Genomic DNA, 23388 nt, shown 5'->3' on the forward strand with positions numbered 1-23388 from the left:
GGGCACTTTCCATTTTTTTTCTACCTGTCTTGTGTTATTCATGAACAAATTAGACTCAAAGACTTTTCTATAGCTAATTAATTTAGAATACCTGGAACATCTGAGAATCATGGGAACTACTATGAGCAATGTGTGAACAGAAGAAAATGAAAATCAGTGTCTAATGCTGAAGTTACTGTCTAGTTTTAGTTATATTTATCACAATTCAAAACATGGAGAGAAAGTCTCATGTTAAATATTAAGTACTCAGTGTATTACTGTATCTTTGTTCTTTTTTTTTCAGATGGAGAAAATCCTCCGAGAAACCATATGAATGAAGGGGGATATAACAAACCAGTTCATCACACTGTGATTAAAACTGAAAGTTCAGTAATAAAAACAGGAGTGAGACCAGAAGCAAGTACCAATGAGGATTATGTGTCACCCCCCAAATACAAAAGCAGCTTACTGAATCGTTACCTAAATGACTCGTTGAGACACGTCATGGCTACTAATGCAGCTATGATGGAAAAAACAAGGCAAAGGAATCATTCTGGTTCATTTAGTTCCAATGAATTTGAGGAAGAACTGGTGTCTCCATCATCATCAGAGACAGAAGGCAATTTTGTCTATCGGACAGGTAAGGGATATTTTTCTGCATGATTTCTATTACAGACATTTTCAGTAGACAGTGGCTCCTAGAATAAGTGTCACCCGATTGTGCTTTTTTTGAGACTTCTGTCCATCCTCTCATATCACAGTGGATAATTCCTGTCCATCTTCTTGCATGAGAGTGGATTACTCCTGTCCATCCTCTCTTATCAGGGTGGATAAATCCTGTACATCCTTTCATTTTCTGGAGAAGTTCTACCTGCAGTATTACTGTTAAGTGCTGTTAATGACCACTAACGAAGCTGGTTTGCTTTTCAAATGGAGCAATGGGGATAATTTTTGAAATGACACTTAGAGGCCACTTTTTGTCAGCACTAAGACGAGCCAAAGGAAGCAGAAACTCTTCCGTATTCTGTTACAATAAGGGAGGACTAGAGGAGGACTGAAGTTCTCCTTGGCCACAGCTGGGAGGAGGAAGAGGGCTTTGAAATTTCAAGGTGGTTGTTTGTGACACTTACATGTGTCATATGCCCTTCAGTGGAGTGCATGTTAACACCTTCCCCTGTTGAACAGCACCTTTTCTGTCCTCAGAGTGCCTTGTCCAGTATGTGACCCTTTGGTGCTCATGCATCTCTTAGGAATACAGGCAAGAAGAATTACAGGCATTAGTGAAGACTAATTTCTGCATCACTCTCCTGAGCTAAGGGGCCACAGACTTGTCCATTAAATACCTTGTCTTGCTGTTTTTTGAAGGGTTACACATAGTTTATTATTGTAATCTTATCAATAAAAACATACAAGCATGTTGTAATGTCATCCACTGTGTTACCAGTCAGAGCAAGGCATATGGGACCGTCTGGTTCATGCCAGTAAATTGCTGTAAATCAGGGCAAGATCAGGATTTGCTTAAGTCCCCATGAGTCAGGGGATGCTGGGAGGCTCCTCTTGTGAAACTTCTTCTGTATTTCTTTGAGACATAAGGTGAAAAAAATTTCATTTTGAAAAATATGAAGTTTTGCACTCCAGTCTCTGAAGGTCTCCACCAGTGTCTCAGGGTTTCAACTCATTGCAGCAGCCCCTTGCGTTGTTCTGGGCCTTTCTTGGCAGGTTATTCTGCCAGGGACCACCCTGAGGGCAGCATCACTTCAGGGATGGATATTGCTGAAAGGTACTGGATGATTTTGCTGTAAAGTTAATACAGGTTTACATTTTGTACTGGGTTCCCCTTGGCTTCCTTGGCAGGCAGGTTCAGGTGCCTTTGCAACTTCTCCAGTTTGCAGCCTTTGCTCTCTCTTTTCTGGCACATTTCCTTTGTGTTTGGTTTTTTTTTTGTTGTTGTTGTTTTTTGTGGTTTTTTGTTTTTTTTTTTTTTTTGGGTTTTTTTTGGGGGGTTTTTTTTTGGTTTTTTTTTTTTTTTTTTTTGTCCATGTGGAGGGGCCACAAGGCTGAATTCTATTGGTGGGGATTAGGAGGATGTTTGTGTGTGCAGGTTGTTGGGAATGACCAGAGAACGAGTGGGGGCCCTGTAGGGAAATGGAGTCTCGTGGGAAGAAAGAATAGTGCCTGCTCAGTTAGTAAGTTTCAAAATAAACTCTCTCTGTTAATTTTTTTTCCCTGAACATACCAAATGCATTTGGCCTGCATTACAAGTATATTGTTTGCCAAGCTTTATTTTTAAGTGAAAAGTTACTCAAGAGCATATGCAGAAGCTCAGATATGTAAACTTCTGGTTTTCTGTGCTTTATACCATAACCTAAAAATGGATGCAATGACTTTTTAAAATTTATAATAAATTTGCTACTGGATTATGTTCTTCTTGACAAATTTCAAGCTGCACTGAAAAATATGGTCATTAATGTGAAGGCTGAGGGAAGCACACTGCAACTGTGTAAATTCACCAGCTGTGCTGGAATGACTAAAAACTAGTATAATTGTCCTTAATATTCTTAAGTGACATTCCTGGAACTCCTCTTGAGATTGTATTTAAGTCAGTTCCTAAATATCTTCCTTAACATTTTCACTTTTTTTGAGAACAGACCAGCAGCTCTTAGGATATAGTTTTATTCTTTTTGCACTTCAAAAGCAGACAAGCAGTATATAGAAAGAAAAAAAAGATCATATATATACACATGATATACATATGATATATATATATATATACACATGACTTTTTTGCTATATCGTTGCTACATATGTGTGAACATTCAGGAAATACAGGTACAAATGGGCTTTTTTCAGTTACAAGATTACAGTCCCATTAATGATTTTCTGATGTTACACATGCAGGAATTAAACTTTTCATGAAGAAAGCATATATTTTCAAGGTATTGTCTGTTTATGAAACTTACCTTCAAATAGACGAAATTATCCACATTGTTAGATAGGGAGAGATAAATAAGGATGATATGCTTTTTAAATGTTTTTTCTTTGTTATTTGAATACCTGGGTTGCCAGTTCTTAGTGCAGTATGGTACCAGACCTGTATCTGTGTTTTCAAAAATAGCTGTAATACATTTTGGTTAAGCAAATAACAGGGTATGGCTGACTTTACCACTCTTACCCTCCTGAAAGTGGCAAGTGTATTTTTAAGTGAGATATCACCACTTACAAGGAGTTCCACACTGCAATTTTTTGTAGCACAAAACAGCTAATTTTTAACACAAAGGAGCTGTTGCAGGATTGTCAAGTCCCTACTAGACGTTTTAATTTACAAAGACATTTTAAGCAGCATTTCAAAAAGCACAGAGTGAAAGCTGATTGATGTTTTATTTTTGAGAAATGTTTGGCAAGGTCGTTGTGCCTTTGAGGACGGGAAGTCACTGGAGTTTAAACTAATTCTCTATTGTGCTTCCCTGGAAAAGTAACTTTCATGAGTAAGAAAGCTTACTCGCCCTGTCTGGTTCTGATTAGGGGCTGGACCCTGATTTCAGGTACATCAGTGTGTCTGGAGCTGCTTTGTGTGCCCAGCGCCCGAGGTCAGTGTGGCCACGTGTGTCTCAACAGCCTGCGCCAAATTAACGGCGTATGAGTGCAGTGTCCAATAACAAAAACAAGAAATTGCAGTTTAAAGTTTATAAGGAAAACGGGTTGTAGAGGTTCCCATTTCAGTCATTAACATGCTTATAAACACGGGACCATATGCTACTCCGGCTTCATGCAACGGGGAAATCCCACATAAAGATCAAGGACAGGCTGTATAACTGACTGTCGGCAGAGCAGCCTCGTTTTATACCTCCACGCAATTATCGTGAGCTCATGGGAAGCAGTTTCGGTGCTGGGGCAGGAGCAGCAAGCCCTGAGTCGGAGCCCTCGCAGGTGCAGTGCCCACGCTGCCATTCCCCAGCCCCAGGGAGCCAGGGAGCTGCTGCGGGAGGTGGCACGGGCCGGCAGTGCAGGCAGCCGGGGAAGAGAGCAGCCGTCACGGGTGTGGCACAGGCTTCCCTAAGCCTTTCTGTCGTAAGCTGATATTCTTATGTGTATAACAGGACATACACAAGTGTGTTCACTTAAAGCAGAAAAATTTCAGATCAATCCTAATGCAGGTATAATATGTAAGTATAGATAATTGGTCAAATATGCATCTTAAACTGATGAGTGAAAGGCTTGGTTCAGTGTTTTTGTTTAGTTAAAAAGCCGTGTTGGAGAACTGGTTTTCACTAACTGCTTGGCATGCAGTCACTCACAGCGGGTTCTCTGTGTGACAGGAATAAGTGAAAGCAGACTTGTCTACCCATATTTGTTGTACAAATGCATGCAGAAATAACAGTCTTGACGGCAACAAGCACTCCAGAAATCTATAAGGAAAAGATCTAATGTTTGTAGTGAAGCTGAATATAAATCTAAAGAGGCAATGTCAGTCTTTGGTTTACGGATCACTAAAATGCTGACTTTTCTGTAATCAAGCTGCAGTGCTCCCTGAATACCCTATTGTCAGTCACCTGCAGAAACAAAATGTTCTGCATCGTTGTAGCACAAGGAAATGAAAAATTCCCATCTTTCTGGGATATTGTTACCTAGTGAAGGAAAGAAAAAATTAAAACAAGAGCAAAAGAGATTAAATGGTAGGACAGGGAGTCCTTTCTCTGTAGGCAGATTTTTCATTGATTTCATTTATATGTTACTTAGCACAGTAGAAAAGCCAGAACAAATAAAAACAGTGAAGAAACTCAAGACTTGCAGGCCAGGAAAAGAGGATGGTTTTAAACAAGCTCTTGAACGACTGGCCGATTTTTGAAGATGTTTGATCTCTATTTTTAGACATTCATACTCAGAAGTGCGCTCTGTTTCTGATGTTTTCATTACTACTGACTTTTTCTTTCCTCTCGCCTTCCTTTCTTTCTTTCCTTTGGATCTTGCAAAGTTGGTGATTTATAAAGCACTATCCTGGGTCATTTATTGCAGCACACTGAGCACCTCTGATGAGACCCTTGGCACTCTGCAGGATCAGGCCCACATTCCTACAGAGCACTTAAATATAAGGGTGTAGCCATGCACAGAAGTACTGTAGAGAGACACAAACTGCAGAACAGTGCTGTGATTTTGTGTGGTCCTTGCCAACTTTTCCTCGCAATTTAACATTTTTAGAAATTAACATGTAATTTAAAAATAAGCCATAAAATTTGAAAGCATAATATGAACACAATGGAACCTGTTTTCAGAAACAACTCAAGGGACCTACAAAAACTGCTCACAGCAGTGACTTTTTGCAAGTTGGATCTAAATAGTGCTGGAGACCTTGGGGATACTTTGAAGTAAATGGTAACCTGGGAGAGCTGAAGGAGGTCTTTTTTGCAGATCCTAATGTCATCCAGAAGTGAAATGTAAAAGGTGAATGTCAAGTACAGTATTAAATACACACAGAGCATAACTGCAATTTGAAGGTTACATAGTTAAGATCGTATTTCTGCAGGAATTTTATTATTACATGACCTGATTCGTCAACTAAAATAGCATGGAATTGAGAATTGAGGAGAAGATTGTGTTTAATTTACTGTTCTGTTGTTTTTTCTAAAGAAAGAATAAAAGGAAACGGCTTTACTGCACAGGAAGCATCAGATTTAATATACCAGATGTGATAGCCCAAACCTGAGAACTTTAAAGATCCCACCCGTTCCCTGCTAGTTTGGTTCACTTATTGCATTTCTTTCAGTTCAAACACCAAAAATCAAATAAGCTGGTTTTTTAGTTCTCTTTAGTTTCTTGATTTCTCAGTGCCTGAGCTGCAATGGGAATGTGTCAGGATTTTCTCCACATGACCCCAAAAAATGGTGCTTCATCAAAACTGAATCTTTTTTGTGGGAAGGTGTCAGTTCCAACCTCTCTCAAGTAGGAGAATGGAGGAAGAGAGCACTGGGTGGGCTGGGAACAGCAACAGCTGGGGGCAGAGCACTGTCCCAAAAGCCTGGGCACCCAGGAACTGCCAGCCAGCAAGGAAGAGCTTTGCCTGGAGCCAGCCCTGCTGAGAGGGGAAGCAGCACTCCAAGCAGTGCAGTTTTCCTGTGCCACTTCTCTCCACTCCATTCTTTTATTGGAAAAGAGAGCATTTGTTTTCTCACAGGTGCTGGATGCAAACACTGTGCATTCTTGGTTTATCTGTTTGTTTTCAGATGCAAAAGGTTATGAATGTTTAAGGCTTTTTTTCCTGTTTAAACCCAAAATATGAAAGATTCCAGAGATCCGCCTCTGTGCAGATAAGATGCGCTTCAAATAGCAGCATATTTGTGCCTGTTCTATAATTCAGGTATAATTGCTGTGGAGACCCCACAGAGCAGAGGCGGACTGTGGGCACGTCTTCTGGTTTTGCTTCTGTTGATGTCATGGCAAATTTTCCACATGCTTCAGTAAAAACTGTCTTGAGCCAGTTGTTGGCTGCAGAGAATTTTCTTCAAATCAGCTTGCTTCAGAGCAGCACGTGTCAGGACTCCTGACAGCTTTATCATTGTAGGCAATGGGATGTTCCTGCATGAATGATTTGAAATGGGAAAGATTACAACATTTGACCAAAAAAGCAGAGAAGACACCAAAAAATTCAGGGCACCAGCCATGTTTCCATGGCCACAGGTTGTTGCTGCCTGTGCTGGTACAGCAAGCTTCCCTTTGTTTCTCCAAGGCCATTAACATTTTCCCAATAAAATATTCACAGCACTGGCCAAAAAGCATCAGATCCCTGTGCTTGCCCAAGACCCCGCTCAGACACAGCAGGAAAAATGTGTGGTACTGTCACCAATCTCTGACAACTATATGTTTTAATACTCCTCTTTAGAGTTAGTCAATGCTCCAGGCCTCAGCAAGGGCTGTTCTCTGGCAAGCCTTAGACTTTACTCATTTAGTAAAGGTGTTTTCAAAGAGAAAAAAATATTTATCCCCGTTTTCCCATTGTTCCGAATGTCTTCAGAATTATGCTTGGTTTTAAAACCTGGGGCCAGCCAAAATGTGAATGTTTCAGGAAATTATGTACATGGAAAAGCACATAGTCATAAATCAGACTATTTTCCAGTTTTAGCTCTAGACTGCATGGTTAGTAATGAATATAATAGGGAAATTAGTTAGAAAATTAGCAGTTAATTTAAGGATATTTAAAGAGTGTGTGAAACTACAGCTTGGGAAAACTCATTTAGTGAAATGGATGTGATTCCTTCTCCCCTTCCACTGCCTGAGCAGGATTTTCCCCAGTAGCCAAAATTGTGTGCAGTTCTCTTGCAGCAGAAATGCCAGGTTCACATGCTGCCTTGCCATGGCTTCTGCCCTGATTCAGGGGTCCCTCAGCCTTGCAAACTGAGGCAGCTGCAGCCATTGCTGCAAAAAGAAACACTGCTCAGAGAGGAGGGCAGACTGGGGCTCAGTGGAGATAACGAGATGAGGTAAATGAGCCACGTACCAGCTCAAGCAGAGCAGCAGAAAGCCCTGGGCTGCAGCCCTGGTGCAAGAACCAGGGACACAGCAGGGCAGCACCAGGCAGGAGCAGTGGTTTGCATCCCATGGGATGTCTCCATAGCCTGGCTGCCTCATGCTGCCTTGGGGTGCATGCAGAGGGGCCCTGGCACTGCTGCTGTCCATCAGAATGCTTCTGGAGGCACAAAGGAGGGTGTATCTGCCCAGGAGATCCAGCAGCAAAATGTATCAGCTGTTTGTGCCAAAGGGGAGATGTAGGCCAATGAACTTTAAAAATATGGCAGGATTTTATACATGGAATAGTGAAAAAGAGGCATAAAACACAGAGATGTGTGCTGTCACCTCATCAGAAGTGGCTTACAAATCACACACTATATCAGTGATGGGGAAGCACTTTTGAGCAGACAAAACCATGGCTGGAGGCAAATCACTGGGTTGCGAGCGAGACTTGTGCTGGCTCCAGCACTGAAATGTGCCTGTTCCACTCCTCAGGGCTCTTGTGGCACTGCAGCTGACTCTGCTCCTGCATTAGGACATCTGCTCATGTCACCTGCATGAAGAAAGAGAAATGACAGGGACAAAACTCTTTATTGCCCAGTAGATCACTTTTACATACGAAATCTATAATGTTCATCACATGTAACCACTGCCTTCAGTGATTCTTATGAACATACTAATCTGTGTGCGGTGCAAGAAAGTGTGACCAGGAGGGGACAGGGTGCAGACATGGCAGGCACAGGCGAGACAGGGTAGTAGCAGAAGGGAAGAAAGGTCTGGACTTTTTGCATTCTGGCAGGGGCAATAAACTTAAAGGAATGGCGAGCCCATAAAAGTTTCACTTCTTTCTGGAAAAACATCTGAATTGAAACTTCACACCTGGCATGAGTTTTCTGCATGTCCCAGCCTCCTTCCGCCTCTGCTGGGGAGAAATAATGCGACTTTGGGTAAATCCTGGTAGATTCTGCTTGTAGCACAGACTGTCCCTCGTGCAGTGTTACCTTGCTGCTGTTCATGTTGCTGTAGTTAAGGTTGTACCTGTGTTTCCATTAGAACGCTTTTAATCTGCAAATTTATAACCCAGCTGTAAAAATTCAATCCAGACTGAAACTTGGCATGAACAGTGTTCACTCTCCCATCTGTGGAAGGGATTTAAGCAGGTACATCCCAGTAATAACCATCTGAGTTAGGCTTGTAAATTTGGATCATGATGACTGGTGAAAAAAACTGTGAGCTTCTCAGTAGTCCTGGAGTCTGAAATATTTTATTCCTGTGGTGAAACTGGTGAAAAACAGCTTGTTTGTATTCAGTCATATAGGTGTAAATAAGGAAAATGGTTTGGGTCTTTGACTGTGTTTGCTTACATGCACAAACACACGCATTTTCTTTACCATGGCAAGATTTTGATATGAGTGGTAAACGCTTGAAACTCTCCAGTCTCGTGCACCAAAGTAGCGTTTGATGATTCTCAAGTCGGTTTAGAAATTGTCTTAGTGCTGGTGCAAATGGTAGAATTTATCTATTGATTGTAATAGAAAAAATTAGGGAAATAAGAAGACTGGATTGTATTGTTTTGGGTGACATTTTTTTTTTTAATTCTTCTTAAAATACTGTAAAAACAGATACAGTATTGAACTGCAAAATTATTTTATTCACTATTGCTTCCTCCCATTTTAATTTTCTTTTCTGAAAAGCTACACGCTGAACATGCCTGATGATATAAACTTAAGATAGTGATCTTATCTGATCCAGCAAATCCTATTTCCCTTTGCAAGTTTGTGGGTTTTGAAGTAATTCTGTAATTTGAAAAAAAAAAACCCTTCTATATGTGTTTAACTGAAAATTTTTAGGTCATTTGTCCATAATGTGAATACCAGAAACATAATGATGAAAGCAGTTTAGTGAGAACAGACTTCTGATATTCCATGTGTACTTACAGAGAAGCTTTTGAGAGGGTTTTGACACAATTTGAGAAGTGGATTGAAGGGATATCTGCATGGAATAATGCTGGGCTGTGGATGAGTTTGTACATGCAATTCAGAAAATGTCAGGAACCTGTAGGTATTGTTTGCGAATGAGAGTTTTGTCAGCTTGAAGGAGAAAGGGGAGCACTTTTAAAAACACCTGTTCTGCAAAACCTTGTCTAATGTTCATCTGTCGAGTTCAATTTCTAATTATCCAGAAAACCAGAGTTGGATTCAGTGATATTAAATCCACTTCCCTACAGACTTAAAGGGTATGAGATAAAGAGGCAGATGTGGAAATTACCAGCGATTACTAAAGACCTGTTGAGATCTTTTATGTTTTATGGCATTAAATTGGCATCAAATCACCACTTTAGATCTGCTAAAGGAGAAATATGTCCTAGCAGTAAAAGCATGCGAAAGGCTTGTATAAGTGAGTTTTATGTGAGCTAAAAAAAAAAAAAAAAAAACAAACCAAAAAAAAACCAAAAACCAAAAAAAAAAAAAACAAAAACCAAAAAAAAAAAAAAAAAACCACCAAAAAACCACAGGAGTTTTTTAAAGTAGGGAAGAGATCTGGAGAGGTAAATTACATTGTAGAAAATCTGGAAAAGTAAAAAACTATTCAAACAGAAAGAGATCCGATAAACGTTTGAAGCTGGAATGGCTGAAAAGAAACACAAAAACAGGTAAAGCAAAATTCCATTGAGGCATGAAATCTGTTTTCCTTAATTTTTCACAGTGGCCTTGAAACCTGATGTCAGAGACTCTATCTCTGTTCTTTCACTGATGGCCAGAAATCGAGGTTATGATGACCAGATCATTTGGTATGGCACTGACATTTCAAGTTAAAAGGAATTGCCAAGACACTCAGTTATGACACTAAAATATACCACTATTTCTAGAGCCAATTTTCAGTCCCTCCCTCATGCCTCCACATTGATTTAGGCAACAGATGCACAAAAAGCAAGGCAACATTCAAAATAATCCCCTAGCTGAGGCTGGGGGAAGGCTGGCTAGTGGGCTGTGGCCAAAATTCCTTAAATGTTACAATGTTTTACATTTCTAAATGTAAAAACTTTCTTTCCAATGTGAGGTACCAGCCAAATGTCTTAGTTACGGTATCTCGGAGTGAAAACTGGCATGTGGCCTTGTGGTCATTTGTGGGTATTGACAGATTTACACCCTCGAAGATCAAGTTAAACGTTGTCGGTTTCTCCATCTCCCCTTACTTTGTCCGGGTGTTTTTTTTCTCTCTGTTACTATTTGTCAACTTAAATCCAGTTTGCTGGAAAAATGAAGGCTCTTCACGACCTGGCTCTTCAGGAGCAAATTGCCTCAAATTCTTTCTGCTAGCCAAGGTATTTTGTAATGTATTGCAAAACAGCGGCAGGACTGCGCTCCTTGCACTGGATGTACTTTGTGGGCCAGACACTGCGGGCAGTTTTAATGAGCTCTTGGTGTGCTGGAGAATTCGTCTCAGCTCTTGACTTCAGGGAGACTTTTATCCCAGGTCCCTGTTTGTGTAATTGCTCTTTCTACCGCAAGGAGCAGGATCTGGCTTGGTCCCATTGTGGGCTGCACCATGCAGAATCTGGACTGGTGGCTGCTCAGGGAGCAGGTTCTGGATCTGGTGTGCAAATCCAATGGTCTGCTCCTGACTATTTATGGCAGCTTTGCACTGTGGTGGTGGGTTGTCCCTTATACAGGCACACAAAAATCATTGTCCTGCTTTTCTCCCTTTCATGCTTTTTAGCTGGCATAGGTGTTGATTTTTGCATCAAATTCATTTCCCTGGGATCATCTTCAAATAGGAGCTTCCTCCGTAAGACAACAGCCTTTGTTCCTTTATCAGGGAAAGCTCTGGGTGTCTGCAGCATTGTTTGTGCCAGAAGTATCAGAGAGAGCCACGTGCAGCCTGTGAAACTTATGTCAGCTGGGGGAGCAGGGGTGCTGGGTGAAGCCTGGAGCCCCTCTCTATCTGTGATGTCATCATTACAATAGTTCTGGGCCTCCTACTGGTTGAATCTCAGTAGTGCTGGATGTTTAGTGACACTTTCTGAAGTGAAGAGAAACCAAAAAAGCTCTCCTGCTCTGGCCAGCACTTGAGATTGTAGTGCTGCTTGTAAGATATACAATGTTTCATATACATACATACACACAGATGCACATTTATTTCCTTAGTGCTCTATTACGATGTTCTCTTGCTGGTTTGCTGTGCTTGCACCTTCAGCTCAGAGCTGGGCAGAAGTTTACTAGGGCAGTGAATTTTGCAAAGACAGAGGAAAAGAGGCTCCCAACTGTATTGTCTACAAACAATGACATATCTTGCTTTCAAATCCCATACCTTGCTGAGTTGCTTACTCCAGATTGCCCCTGCAAAGCTGAAAATCCTTTTCACAAAAGTCAGCAGAGAAGACAAGGCTGACCTTCAGGTATTGATCCCAGTAATCTTTTGTTTTATGCAAAGGCTTATTTTTGCTGTCTAAACCGAGGTGAAGAAATACTTGTTTAAACATTTAAATGAATAAAAATGGCAGGTGTCTTTATAAGCCTGTTTTCCTTTTAGTATTTTGTCCCAGCCTTTCTGCTGCTTTCATTCCTTGTCTAATGAGACTGTGAGTGGTAATTTCTCCTTGCTACATGTGCACATAAACATTAATTTGTGTTGATTACATTTGCTGTGAATCTATATAGGGAAAATGTCCTTAATATTTCTCATTCTTCTATACCTCATTCAAATCACAGATTCACACACCTGATTCTCTTCCCTCTTATTTCAGAAGGGGGTTGACAATTATATATTGGGTATGTTATATTATACCCAACTCAAAGGGCCTTTATCTTCACCTGATAATTGAGGGACAGGAACTCAGATATGTTTTAAAACCAACCCTTTGGAAGTGCAAAAATCCAATTTGCCAAGATCTGGTCTGGGCTTTGAGTGTTTTGGCCCCAAAGCATGCTTCATGATTTGACACACAATGTTCATGCATTCGCAAAGCTCTCCAAACTTCATTTTGTGAACTGCTACTGCTTTCAGTGGGATCTTTGCTCACAGATCAAAGACTGTGAGCCTCTGAGAAGGCAAGTGTTCATATTTGGGTACTCCTTATCCTTCATTCCTTGTACAAAGTAGGAAGAATAAAGGCTGTATTCACTGCTGTGGTATTACTGCAATTGGCTGAGCTTTGGGAAGCTCTGATACCTGTCCGTGGACTTTATGGCTGCCCCTTCCCTGTCCCTGAGCAGTGGCAGCACTCAGCCTGATGTGAGCCCACCAAACCCCTTCCTGCCTCATGGCTGTGTTATCTTCCCATCGTTTCTGGACAGCCTCTAGACACTGGCTCCACACTGCCCTCAGGACCAGAAATCCTTTTACAGAAGGTACGGGAGATGGGTCTTCTGAGGTAAACTCCCCATGAGCCACTGGCTCCTGCCCACCGTCGCCCATGGGGAGCCCGTGTCCCACCACGCAACACCTCCAGCCCACGGCCCAGCTGGGAGCAGGAGGTCTCGGAAAAAAGCCAGGTCTAGGTGAGCTGGCCAAAGGGCGAGAGACGAGTGTTGGAGCAGGGTGTCTGAAGGAGGTAGTAGGGAGAGAGGGGTTTGTTCTGCCCCTCAGGGTGTGAGGGACATGCCTGCAGTGGGATATGTGCTAACGGGGCTCACCTTCGTCCTTGGTGAGCTCTGCTTCATCCAAGGGCATTGCTCCCTTGACCCCCGCACATCTTACAGCTGGAATATGGGTTTAGGTAAATCAGATGCTCTGAGTTCACAAATACAGGGTAACTGTTTAGAGAGGAGAGGAGGGAGAAAATCAACAAAGGCCTTTGATATATTGTATGTCATCTGTACGTGACACTCCAAGACCTTCAAATGCTTAAACGAAAAACCTAAATATAATTTAGTTAGTAAAAATATACCTTAGTTATAATAAAATGATAATAGTGGAACTTGGCAACAGAGCAGCTAATAAATACTACACTTTTGAAATGTGCCTGGGATCCAAGTACATACTCTTTTACTGTGTAGTTAAAGCATGTGGCAGGACATGCTAGACCAAGATTTTCTTTTTGTCTTTCCAGTGGAAAACTAAAGTTCTTTGTTTAAGTGAAGCCCGTTGGGAATTTCTCTTAACTAAAACAAGGAGCTAAAGAATTCCATTCCCTTTTGCCAATTTTTTTTCCTTCTTCAAGCCAAATTATCGATTAATGGGGCATTAAATAACAAATACTGCCTAGTTAGAATCATACACTTTTTTACTTAGGCTCTTTCAATACTTTCTTATTGGTGCTTCAAACACAGCTGAATTAAAAGATGAGATATTTTATTGGAAAATACTACCCTTTCTAAACCGTTTTGACCTTATAAAAAGAAAGGTCAGTAATCTGAAAGTCATTACATTTGTATACTTACCCCTATTTTTGAATTTTTAAATGAAAAAAAAAAAAATCTGTACTCCTTTAAGGTCTTCTTCCTGAGATTCATTCTTTGCCTTCCTCATTAGCTGTCTCCATTTCGGTACCCTATCGTTTTGCCAGCAAAGCAGCCATGTGAATGCTTGACCATATTTTTGTCTGGCTCTAGTGAAACCGTGATCTGACAATAGAATACTTTTCTCTGGGTTTTCCTTCTTCCCCTGGGGAACCATACTTCAAGGGCAACCTGCTTGTCCAGCATATGAACATGTGGAAAATCCACTGCTATGCACTAATGATTTTCAGATGGGCAATTGTTGCTGAAAATCATCCCAAGAGCAGCAGCTTCTCCATTGTAGCACCTAACCACTGTGGGATCACATTGCTTGTAGCTGCTCTGGAATAAGCCCTTTGCATTTATGTACAGGGTGGTGACATCTGCTGCATCACACATATGTGGTGACAAAATTTAGGGGAAGAAAAGGAGGTACAAGTTACAGTTGTGGTTATTTTTTGGCCATTGTAACATGCATCAAAATCTGACACTTATTTTAGATTGAAAGTATAAATGTAGGAAAAAGTTGAGCTCTGCCAAAGATTCACAACAGCAAGGCAGAAGCACCCTAAATATTGTCCTTAAATTAATAGCTTTGAAACTTGTGTTTTAAATATTTACAAGGAGACTTGTCACACTCTGGGAGAGAGAAAAATGAGTTTTAAATTTTAAATAACTTCTATTACTGTTCTTAGACTATGCATTCTTTTTAAACAACTTTCACTTTTAATCTGTAATTAAAGCCAAAGTTTTCTTTTAATTTTAAAAGCTTGTCCTTGGACTAAAACAACATGGAACATTTTTAAACATTGATCCAAGCTGCTGTAGATACATTTTATTTAAACCACAGAGCCTGCAGTTGGATTCCTTGCTTTGCCAGATCGGCTATGAACTGTAAGTGTGGCAGTAATGATTGTGGAGTCCTGGATGCTTCACTGAGGAGGGTTGTTTTTCTGGAGTTGTTCCTCCCTTTGGGCCCTATTCATGAATGACTTAATCTCTGTCTATGATCAAATGTCGTGCAAGTTACTGCGCACAGAAAAATCAAGGAATGCTTCTCTTTCCTGCGTTCCTTACATGGAATTGCTGTGCCTGCCCAGCAAGCAGTTGGAGAGTGGTAAGGGTGGGAAGCAAGCAGCAACAAAAACACACAGAGAAAACCACGAGAAGCAATATAAAAAGAGTGAGACAAAGAAAACAGAGAAAATTTTGTAAGATCTGGTGTGCAAGTTGGATTGAGCCATGCACAAGACAGCTCCAGCTTGTCCAGGCAACACCAGCTGGAGGGGAAACTGGGCTTTCAACTGGGGAGTGTTACAAGGGCAATTTATTCACCATGAAAAACAAAAGTATTCCCCAGTAATTTGTCTGCAGTGTTGGCCATAAAGATGATTTCTACTGCATGTTTCTGTTAGCTTGTTTTGTCTCGAAAAGCAAACATTACTGTTTCAATGGGCAGATCTCAAGAATTTCAGGGAGCGAACACTTCTTAGTCTTTTTATCCTCTTGACCTAATTGCTTGTGTGGTAACTGTGTCCTTTGACAGGATGTTACGCCACTTTATTTGAAGCCAAGAGCAAGACTTTCATTACTAATGATATTGATTACACAATGCCTGCCATGCAAGGAATTTTTCTTGTGATGTTTTGGTATTTTGTTAGAAATCCAGCAGAATACTGGGGTGAAGAGGTGCATAGCTGTCTCCATATTTATACAGGTCTCCTCCTTACTTTTTAGGTTTCAAAAGTTTTCACTTGTGTTAGGTTCTGTTCTGAGTTAAGAGTGAAGAAAGGATTTACATTATCAGAGTTGTTTTTCTCATCACCAACACCCTGCAGCCACTGCATGAAATTCTGTCTGTGTCTCCATGCCCTAGTGTGAAGACAGATTGCTATAGCAGGACTCCCACGCCAACAGTCACTGGTGGCAAATGGGAAATAACTTGACTCAGGTGCTGAACTGCTCCAGCTGTTGATGGGAGTTACACTTGTTTGTCCAGGACAGTGACTGGAATAGTCGTTTAGCTCTTTTTGAGATATTTTCCATCCCTTTAGTACTGACAATGGACTTAAAAGATGTAACTTTCTTTTCAGGTAGGTCACGGCTGGAGTATCATTTTAGCTCTAGGAGGGGAAAGATAGAAGAAAGGATAGGGAATGAAGGGAAAAAGAAAAACTCAGAGCCAGGAAATAAATACAGATAGGAAAATAAAGAGCAGAAAGTTTTGGAAGATTATAAAGAGAAGATAGTGTTGGGAGAGGATACAGAAAGGGGAATGCAAGATTAAGGACAATAACAAAAAGGAAAAGGAAAGAAAAGGGAGCAAAGGTATGAAGGCAAGACGATAAAATACTGAGGAAGCAGGTTTGGCAATAATTAAAAATTAGAAGTTTGATATTTTCCTTTTCAACGTGTTTGAGAAATGAGGGTAGATAAGCATTCAAGATACTGCCACCATTCTTAGAAGGAACCTTTGAGTCCAGTTGTGGTGTCTTGGCATTTCTTTCCATGTTACACAGGCTAAGAGCAAATACACTTCCAGGAAAGGGTATGACCTTGCTTAGGATACAAAGCAAATTAATCCAAACTGTTGCTCCACAAGTTAGGGCAAAAACACAGCTTAGTCTGGGACTGGGAAATACTCCAGTGTTGGTGGCAGTGGTGGTAGTGATGGAGGTGTCTGTTTGTGTGAGGTGTGTGGTTATTAATTTCCCAGTCTCTTGATGCATCTGCAATCCCTGACTAAGCTGGACACAAAAGTATAGAATACTTCTCATACTTTGGCTTAATCATACCCAATCCAGGCTTTGGCGGATTTTACCAAGACCTGTTTTGAAAACTGTAAGTAGTTTTCAGGCTACTGTGAGACAATTTGGCCAAGTGTGGAGGCTTCCTTGGCCCAGTGTTCCTGAAAGTTTTAACTTCTTTTAGGTCTGCTCCTTTCTGTAAATTTTTCAAATCAGATATGCTCTTTGAAATTTTCTCAAGTCATCATCTGTAAGTTAAAGAGAGAAATCTTCTTAACCTAATGCATGGTTGGCTGGGGGCAGTGTCTTTGTGCTCCTCCAAGACAAGCATCTGTCAGTAGAGTAGAAAGGATATCACCTGGGATGGACTGGTTGTTTGATCCTGTATGTCAAAATATGCATTCCTATACAGTTCATGGTATATATGAACCTCAAATATGTCATGCCAGATCTGATAATTACACATATAATTTTCAAGTTCAACAAAAGGTTTTGTTTCTTTTTCCCCCATCATTTTTTAAAGAAACAGAATGTGTCTGTATTAAAAACATGATTGGTGATGGTGAGTGGGTGGTTCTGTTTACCCTGCCACATTATATAGTACCACTTTTACTCCTTGTTTGGATAGCAGTCACAAGACCCAGATATCAAGCTGTGAAAGTATTTTTCTTGCAGCAGTCTTTCTTTTTTTGGCAGGCAGTGGCTTTGGAGATGCCTCGCATTTTGTCATGTGATTGGACTGCTGATGAGGTTTCTGTGTTGCCTCATTTTCCTGGATTCCATCTGAATTAACTCTTCTTTGGGTCACAGTCATTAGCACACTTCTGAATGAGTGGGGCTTTGCATCACAGTGTAATGAACACTAATACTTAATCTCTGTAAGGAAACACCCTGTAAAGAAGGAATTTGCTGCATTTGTTCCACGTGACAGAAATCTGTTTTCTGTACCTCCAGCTGTCCACATTGAAAAAACATTTCTTCTTCACAGTAATACTCCTTCATGAAACAAGGGAAAATGAGGGGAAATGACTTGTATGTAATTGTTCCATCTAAAAATATTCAGCTTAGTCTTGTAAACACATAAACTAGTTCTTTGTAAACAAGCCTCTTAATTTTCTTTAAACTGAGTATTTAGATGTTATGTTAGAGAAGCTGGGTATATCAAACACATATGGTTCCTATTGCATCAGGGGCTTTCTTAATTTTAGTGTTCTAATTGAAGAGACATTTTTGAAAGCATGCTAACTTCACAGAAAATAATCTGACTCTGTTGGGTCTAGGCTTTATTCTTCCATCTATCACCACACTCTGGGACCATTTTCCCTTTTAATTGCGTGCAGCAGTAACAGTATACCTCATGGACTTTGAATTGCCCTCAATACTTCTAGTGTGTGATGTGGAAATATGGTTTGGGGTAGTTGAGGTTGGGGAACTGACAGGGCATTACTTGAAGGGGAGAGAAATAGGAAGAGGCATTAGGGAAGGAATGATTGTAGGGACTATAATTTATTCATAAGATTTTTGCCTTATTCATGGATAATTTATAACATAAAATACCCTAGACCAAGTCGTATTTTTAACTAGACAAAATTTCTATCCACATCAGAGAAATACTGCAGGTCTCCTTTAAAATATAAGATATTCCATAGATGTCACAAAACAACTATTTCCCTCAGATAACACAAAATTTCACTTTGGCATCCAATATGTATTCATTTTCCCTCCTACAAATAATAGGCAGAGAGCTATTAAGTTTACATTTGAGGTGGGAGTATTTGAAATAGAAAACACATTTCTATCTCAGCCAGTGCTGTTATGGTTTCTGCTCGTGTGGGCTTCCAGCACAGGTGCATGTTCTGCAGAGAGCTGAGCAAGGCCCCTGTGCTTGCAGGTGATGGGGTGGGATGTCTTGTAGAGCTGAGTTAGAGCCCCCTCTCCAGCTCTGAGCTGTGGCAGTGAGCACACCAGGTTTGCTACTGACTTGGGTCTGAATTCTGGGTAAGTCCACCTTTCCCAAGAATACAGAATATTTAACAATAAATTGCCTTTTTTTTTCCTTTTTTTTTTCTTTTTTTTTTTTTTTTTTTTTTATTGTCCAACAACATGTACGATATAAAGTCCAGAAAGGTCATAGAGGTAAATTTATTTATTTAATGGAAATACTTGAGTCCAGAAACCATTATGAATCATTTTGGTGTTTTAAGTTCAGGATACAGGGTAAATTATTCCAAAAATAATGGTAGCCAAATGTCATTCCCTCCAAGCGTTTGTGTAATATCTATTTATCTGTGGGCAGATGACTGCTATGTATAATCAGAGGCAGACTTTTGTCAAATTGAGACTAAGTAAACACAGCTGAACACAAGCAAGTTGGACTACAATTTTTTGAGTTCTGCCAGCACTGTTATGACCTTGAAAATGAATGTTTTTTCAGAGCAATCTGCTTTCAATATGGGAGAATTTTTATTGTTTCAAATTAACAAGTGTTGACTGAAAATTTGTTCTGTTTAATTGTAATATTTTTGTCCAAATAACTTTAAAGTGTGTATTTGTCCAAAGGAGGGCATCCTTTCTGCTGCTTGGAAAGCAGGGATGTTTTGTACAGAAGTGTTTCTTGCATGTATCTATGAGAACAAGAACAACAGTTAGAACTTTAAACTCATCTGAAACTTCATCATATAATCAGAGAAAATTTTCTATTGTTTGCTTGAAACATAAATGCCTTTTTGATGTTCTGTGCAAGTAAATGTAGAATTCAGGCAGTAGATTTTATGCCATTACATATTTAGATACTGTTTTCATCATCCTTGAAAACATAGGACTTGTATTTATAAATTTTGCCCATTTTTCTAAAGTTTAGTATCCTTCTAAACTTTTTGTACAGACCTTGTTTTTCTCTGATACCCAAAAAACCCAAGTCTGATTTTATTGCTGAAAAGTACAATTTAAATCTTTGTTTTAACATGTGAATTTTTTGCTTTTACAGTACCAGTCATTAGAACAGAGAACATTTTGCTCCCTTGATTTTAAAGGTCACAGCATTTGGAGCTCAGAGAGGCTTTGGAGAGAATTCAAATAGGAGTCCTGATCAAAAATTTGTCTTTTGGTAATTACAGCAAGTGAGTGTCATCCATTGCCAATATCTGTGTTTCAAGGCACTTCTTTCAAAGGGATTTTTTTTTTTTCCATTTTAAGTGCTGTATAGAAACCAGCTTACATACCAAACTTGGGAGTAGGACATGTGCACAGAGTTGTGTCCAGGGGAAATTTTCACAATGTCTTTGTGCTTCATATTCACAAGTCATACTTCCCAATCTGCCTCTTTGGCAGGCAGCAATTATCAGTTTCTACCCAATTCTTACAGAACAAGGGTTTAATGCCAGCAGCTGAACATGCACAGCACCTTGTATTTGATGGGTTGCTGCAGTGTGACTTTGGCTTTGCAAGTCAAGTGCCATCCCAACAGGTAGTTTTGGGTGTTTTTTGAAAGAACTCTTCTTGCTTCAGTTTTCCCTGCCCCTATCATGGCAGGGAAAGAAAAATGAGGATCCAGTTGGAAATGGATGGAGGAAGTGAAAAAAGACAGATGTGATACTAAAGAAGACAACACAATTGAGAAGCAATTTTGATTGAGAATTGCAATCGCTGGATATGGTAGAACATTCCTGTATTTTCTTCTCTCTTCTGAAATGCAAATTTCACAAATAAAGCAGAGGGTGTTGCTCCCAGGTCTGTGTGAGCAATATGGCATCTTAATGTTAACCAAAGTAATATGGAAAAGTCCTTGATGCCAGGTTTTTACTTTGTTGTTTCTTCTGGGCAGCTCCTCCTTGGGGTCTATGGGTACAGATACTCACAGTGTCAGTGTCCTGGTTTGTATTCTGGAATCTCTGCTTCTCCACAAAGGCTAATGAGTCTTATAAAAACAGAAATAAAGAAAAGGGGCAGGTATCATCTAAGCCTCCAAAGTGGGCCTCTGGGTTTTTGGAGGGTGCAAGGCAAGTACAAATTGCAAAGCTTAGGACCATTCAGGCGGAACTCTCCTTGTGTTATGACAGCCTGAGGCAGCCAGCTGTGTTGGAGGTGTGAGAGGAAGGGTGAGTGTTGCTGCAAATGGGACTGGGGGTGGTCAGCAGGCTTCAGGTTGCTTTGAGCAGCACTCAGGATGCTCCTACCTGAGACAGTAGTCGCCTAGTAAGTGCTATCCAGAGAGAATTTTTTTAAAGATTTGCTGAACCTGGAGTCACAGTTTTTGGTTGATGGTGTTGTCCAACACTAGCCAAGACCTGCCTCTGAGCTGGGTGAGCCACACCCAGTGCTGCTCAGAGGGGCTGGTTTTGCCAACACCTTTCTAGTTTGTTTGTCTGAAGTGACATGTTGGTGCCACCCAGCTAGGCTGGATTTTGTGCATCCTGATGAATCTGTACTATCAAGTAGAGCATTTGCTGGTGGTGCAAGGTCTGTTTGCCCTTTGTTGGAGAAGGACAGTGGGCAGGAATTCAGGCAGTGTCCACACATAGGATTTGCTCTGTCAGCTTTGCAGGCCCTTTGCAGAGCTCCATAAACTTCACAGACTGTGATGTATAGGCAGTTGTTCTATGGGAAAGCTTTGGCTCACGGGCAAAAATAAAAAGTTCTTGCAAAATTAAAGAAAAAGCTTTTCTTGTTATAAAAGTGGAAACAGAAGTACTACTAATAATAGCAGCAAGTTAATTAAAAAACATGAAACAGTTCACAGAGCTTAAAGAGTTTGTGCTGTGGCTGCCTGGCTTGCATGTCTGCTGAGAGTCCTCCTCTTATTCTCTGTCCAAAAGCTCAAAGCCTAAAGTTGAACTGTTGGAGGGATCAAAGGATCTCACTTTCTTTCATCATAGTTATTTCCTAAAAAATATAAATGTTCTTTATGTCTGGAGCCATGGCTTCATGTCTCTTCAATTTTCTTTATAGAAGTGCTGGTATTTTCTAATTTTTATTCACATATCTATAGCCCAGTTTCCCATTGCAAACCTTGTTGGGTGAAGAGTTTTTGGTTTTTGGTTTTTTTTTCTTTTTTTAATTTATGGTAACATGAGGAAAGACCAATTATTTATAATGCTAATAAAACTTCTGAGCTGGTTTTGATTTATAGAGCTTCTAAATTAATCAAACTTTATATTTTTTGAAGTATGTCTGTTGATTTAACCATAAATACAATATGGCTTTACCATAAATATGTATGTGTGTTTTAAGTCTGATATGGCACACTGTTGCAGGAGAGAATTCCCTGGCAGAAGTCTTCTGGCTTCCAGGAAAACACGTATGAACTAAAGTAAAACAAATACATAGTAAATATGACATTAGCACCTCCTGCAACTGTCTTACATATTTTTGAAGCACCTTATGTCTACGCCAACCTGATATTTGTAAACAGTATTCACCCTATTTTGAGGGAAAATGTTACAAGGGCTACTTCAGATAACATTGTCTTTCATCTTGGAAACTGACAGCCAGCAATTCAGTTAGGTTTTAGAGGAGGCTATTGGCTTTAACTGCTTTTAGATCACATTCACTGGTCAATGTGTTGGTGCCTTTTTGGGAGAAATATGTTCAATACCTGTGGATAGTGTATTTTTCCTGTGGTAATAATACACTGTGCATCAATAACTCATAATCGTATTACAAGATTTTATTAATAAAATTCTTACAAAATAATTTTATAGTATGAAGGGAATGGATTACTTTTTATCACTTATTATTTAAAATATATGTACTATTACTGTCACAATTATTGTTAATACTATTTTAGTCCAGTGTCTATTTAGGTACAGCTTCCAGTGGCTAGTGTAGCTTTTTCAGGTGAAAACTGTTTGCAGTGATCTCAGAAAATCGTCTTCTTCACTCAGAGAAACAGCCTGAGCATATTGCCCATAGTTCAGAAAACTCTCTGTTTGAAGGCAAATCTGTTTGCCTTGAAATACTGTGGCTTAGGGTCCTCCACAGCTCAGCAATTGCCTCTTTGCGAGCTGCTCTTCCTGAGATGAATGGCAAAGGCTTTGAATGAGCCTCGTTGTTATATGAGCAGCGTGTCCTGCAGTTAGAGGAGCCGAGCGGAGCAGAACTGCTCTCTGCGGCACCACGGAGTGAGCTTTGCAGAGGCTCTAAAAGTCTTGCGGTTGTGCTATACCAAGAAGAGCAGGCAGCATCTCAAGGTCGGGATGAGGTGTAAGCCCTGTCTCTCAGCAGCAGTCTTTGCTGCAATACAGGTCCCTTATGGTGGTGCAGCGTTGCTGTCTGTCACTGCTCCGCCGGTGCTCTCTGCCACGTGGATGCTCAGTGCCCTGCTACGTGCTGCTCATTCACTCAGCCTGCCTTAGCAGCTGACGCCCGGGGTGCAGGGAAATCTGAACCCAGTCTCTGTCTTGTTATCAGTTGGCAATGCTTCCCTGCTGGTTTCTTGAAAATCACTGTCTCCAAAAGCAGCAGCGTGTGTTGAATAACAAACCCCTTCACGTTCAAGCTCTTCAGGCTTGGGAACAGAGCCAACATTCTTGAAGAATGATTTAGCGGCCAATAAACATCTGCAAGGTCTGTAAGACTGTCAGAAGCAGTAACATCGAAAGTAAAGATCATATCAGTAGCAATTCCCCTGTCCTGACAAGGCATTCAGTGCAAATATTTGTTCAGTCATCCTCGTTCTCATTCCTGTTATCACAGACAGTTTCATACATTTTGCCAGAGAAGCA

At 40.4% G+C, this 23388-nt stretch overlaps 1 protein-coding gene across 2 annotated transcripts in view; it reads left to right on the plus strand.

Annotated features, from left to right (window-relative positions):
- Positions 1-23388, plus strand: part of MKX (mohawk homeobox) — a 48809-nt gene that overhangs the window by 11960 nt on the left and 13461 nt on the right. For both annotated transcript variants that reach the window (XM_053998378.1, XM_053998388.1), the window contains exon 5: positions 284-619. In XM_053998378.1, coding sequence (XP_053854353.1) covers positions 284-619 — 336 coding nt within the window. The remainder of the gene's footprint in view (positions 1-283; positions 620-23388) is intronic.

The sequence above is a fragment of the Vidua macroura genome, chromosome 1 (genome assembly GCF_024509145.1).
Source record: "Vidua macroura isolate BioBank_ID:100142 chromosome 1, ASM2450914v1, whole genome shotgun sequence".
NCBI lineage: Eukaryota > Metazoa > Chordata > Aves > Passeriformes > Viduidae > Vidua > Vidua macroura.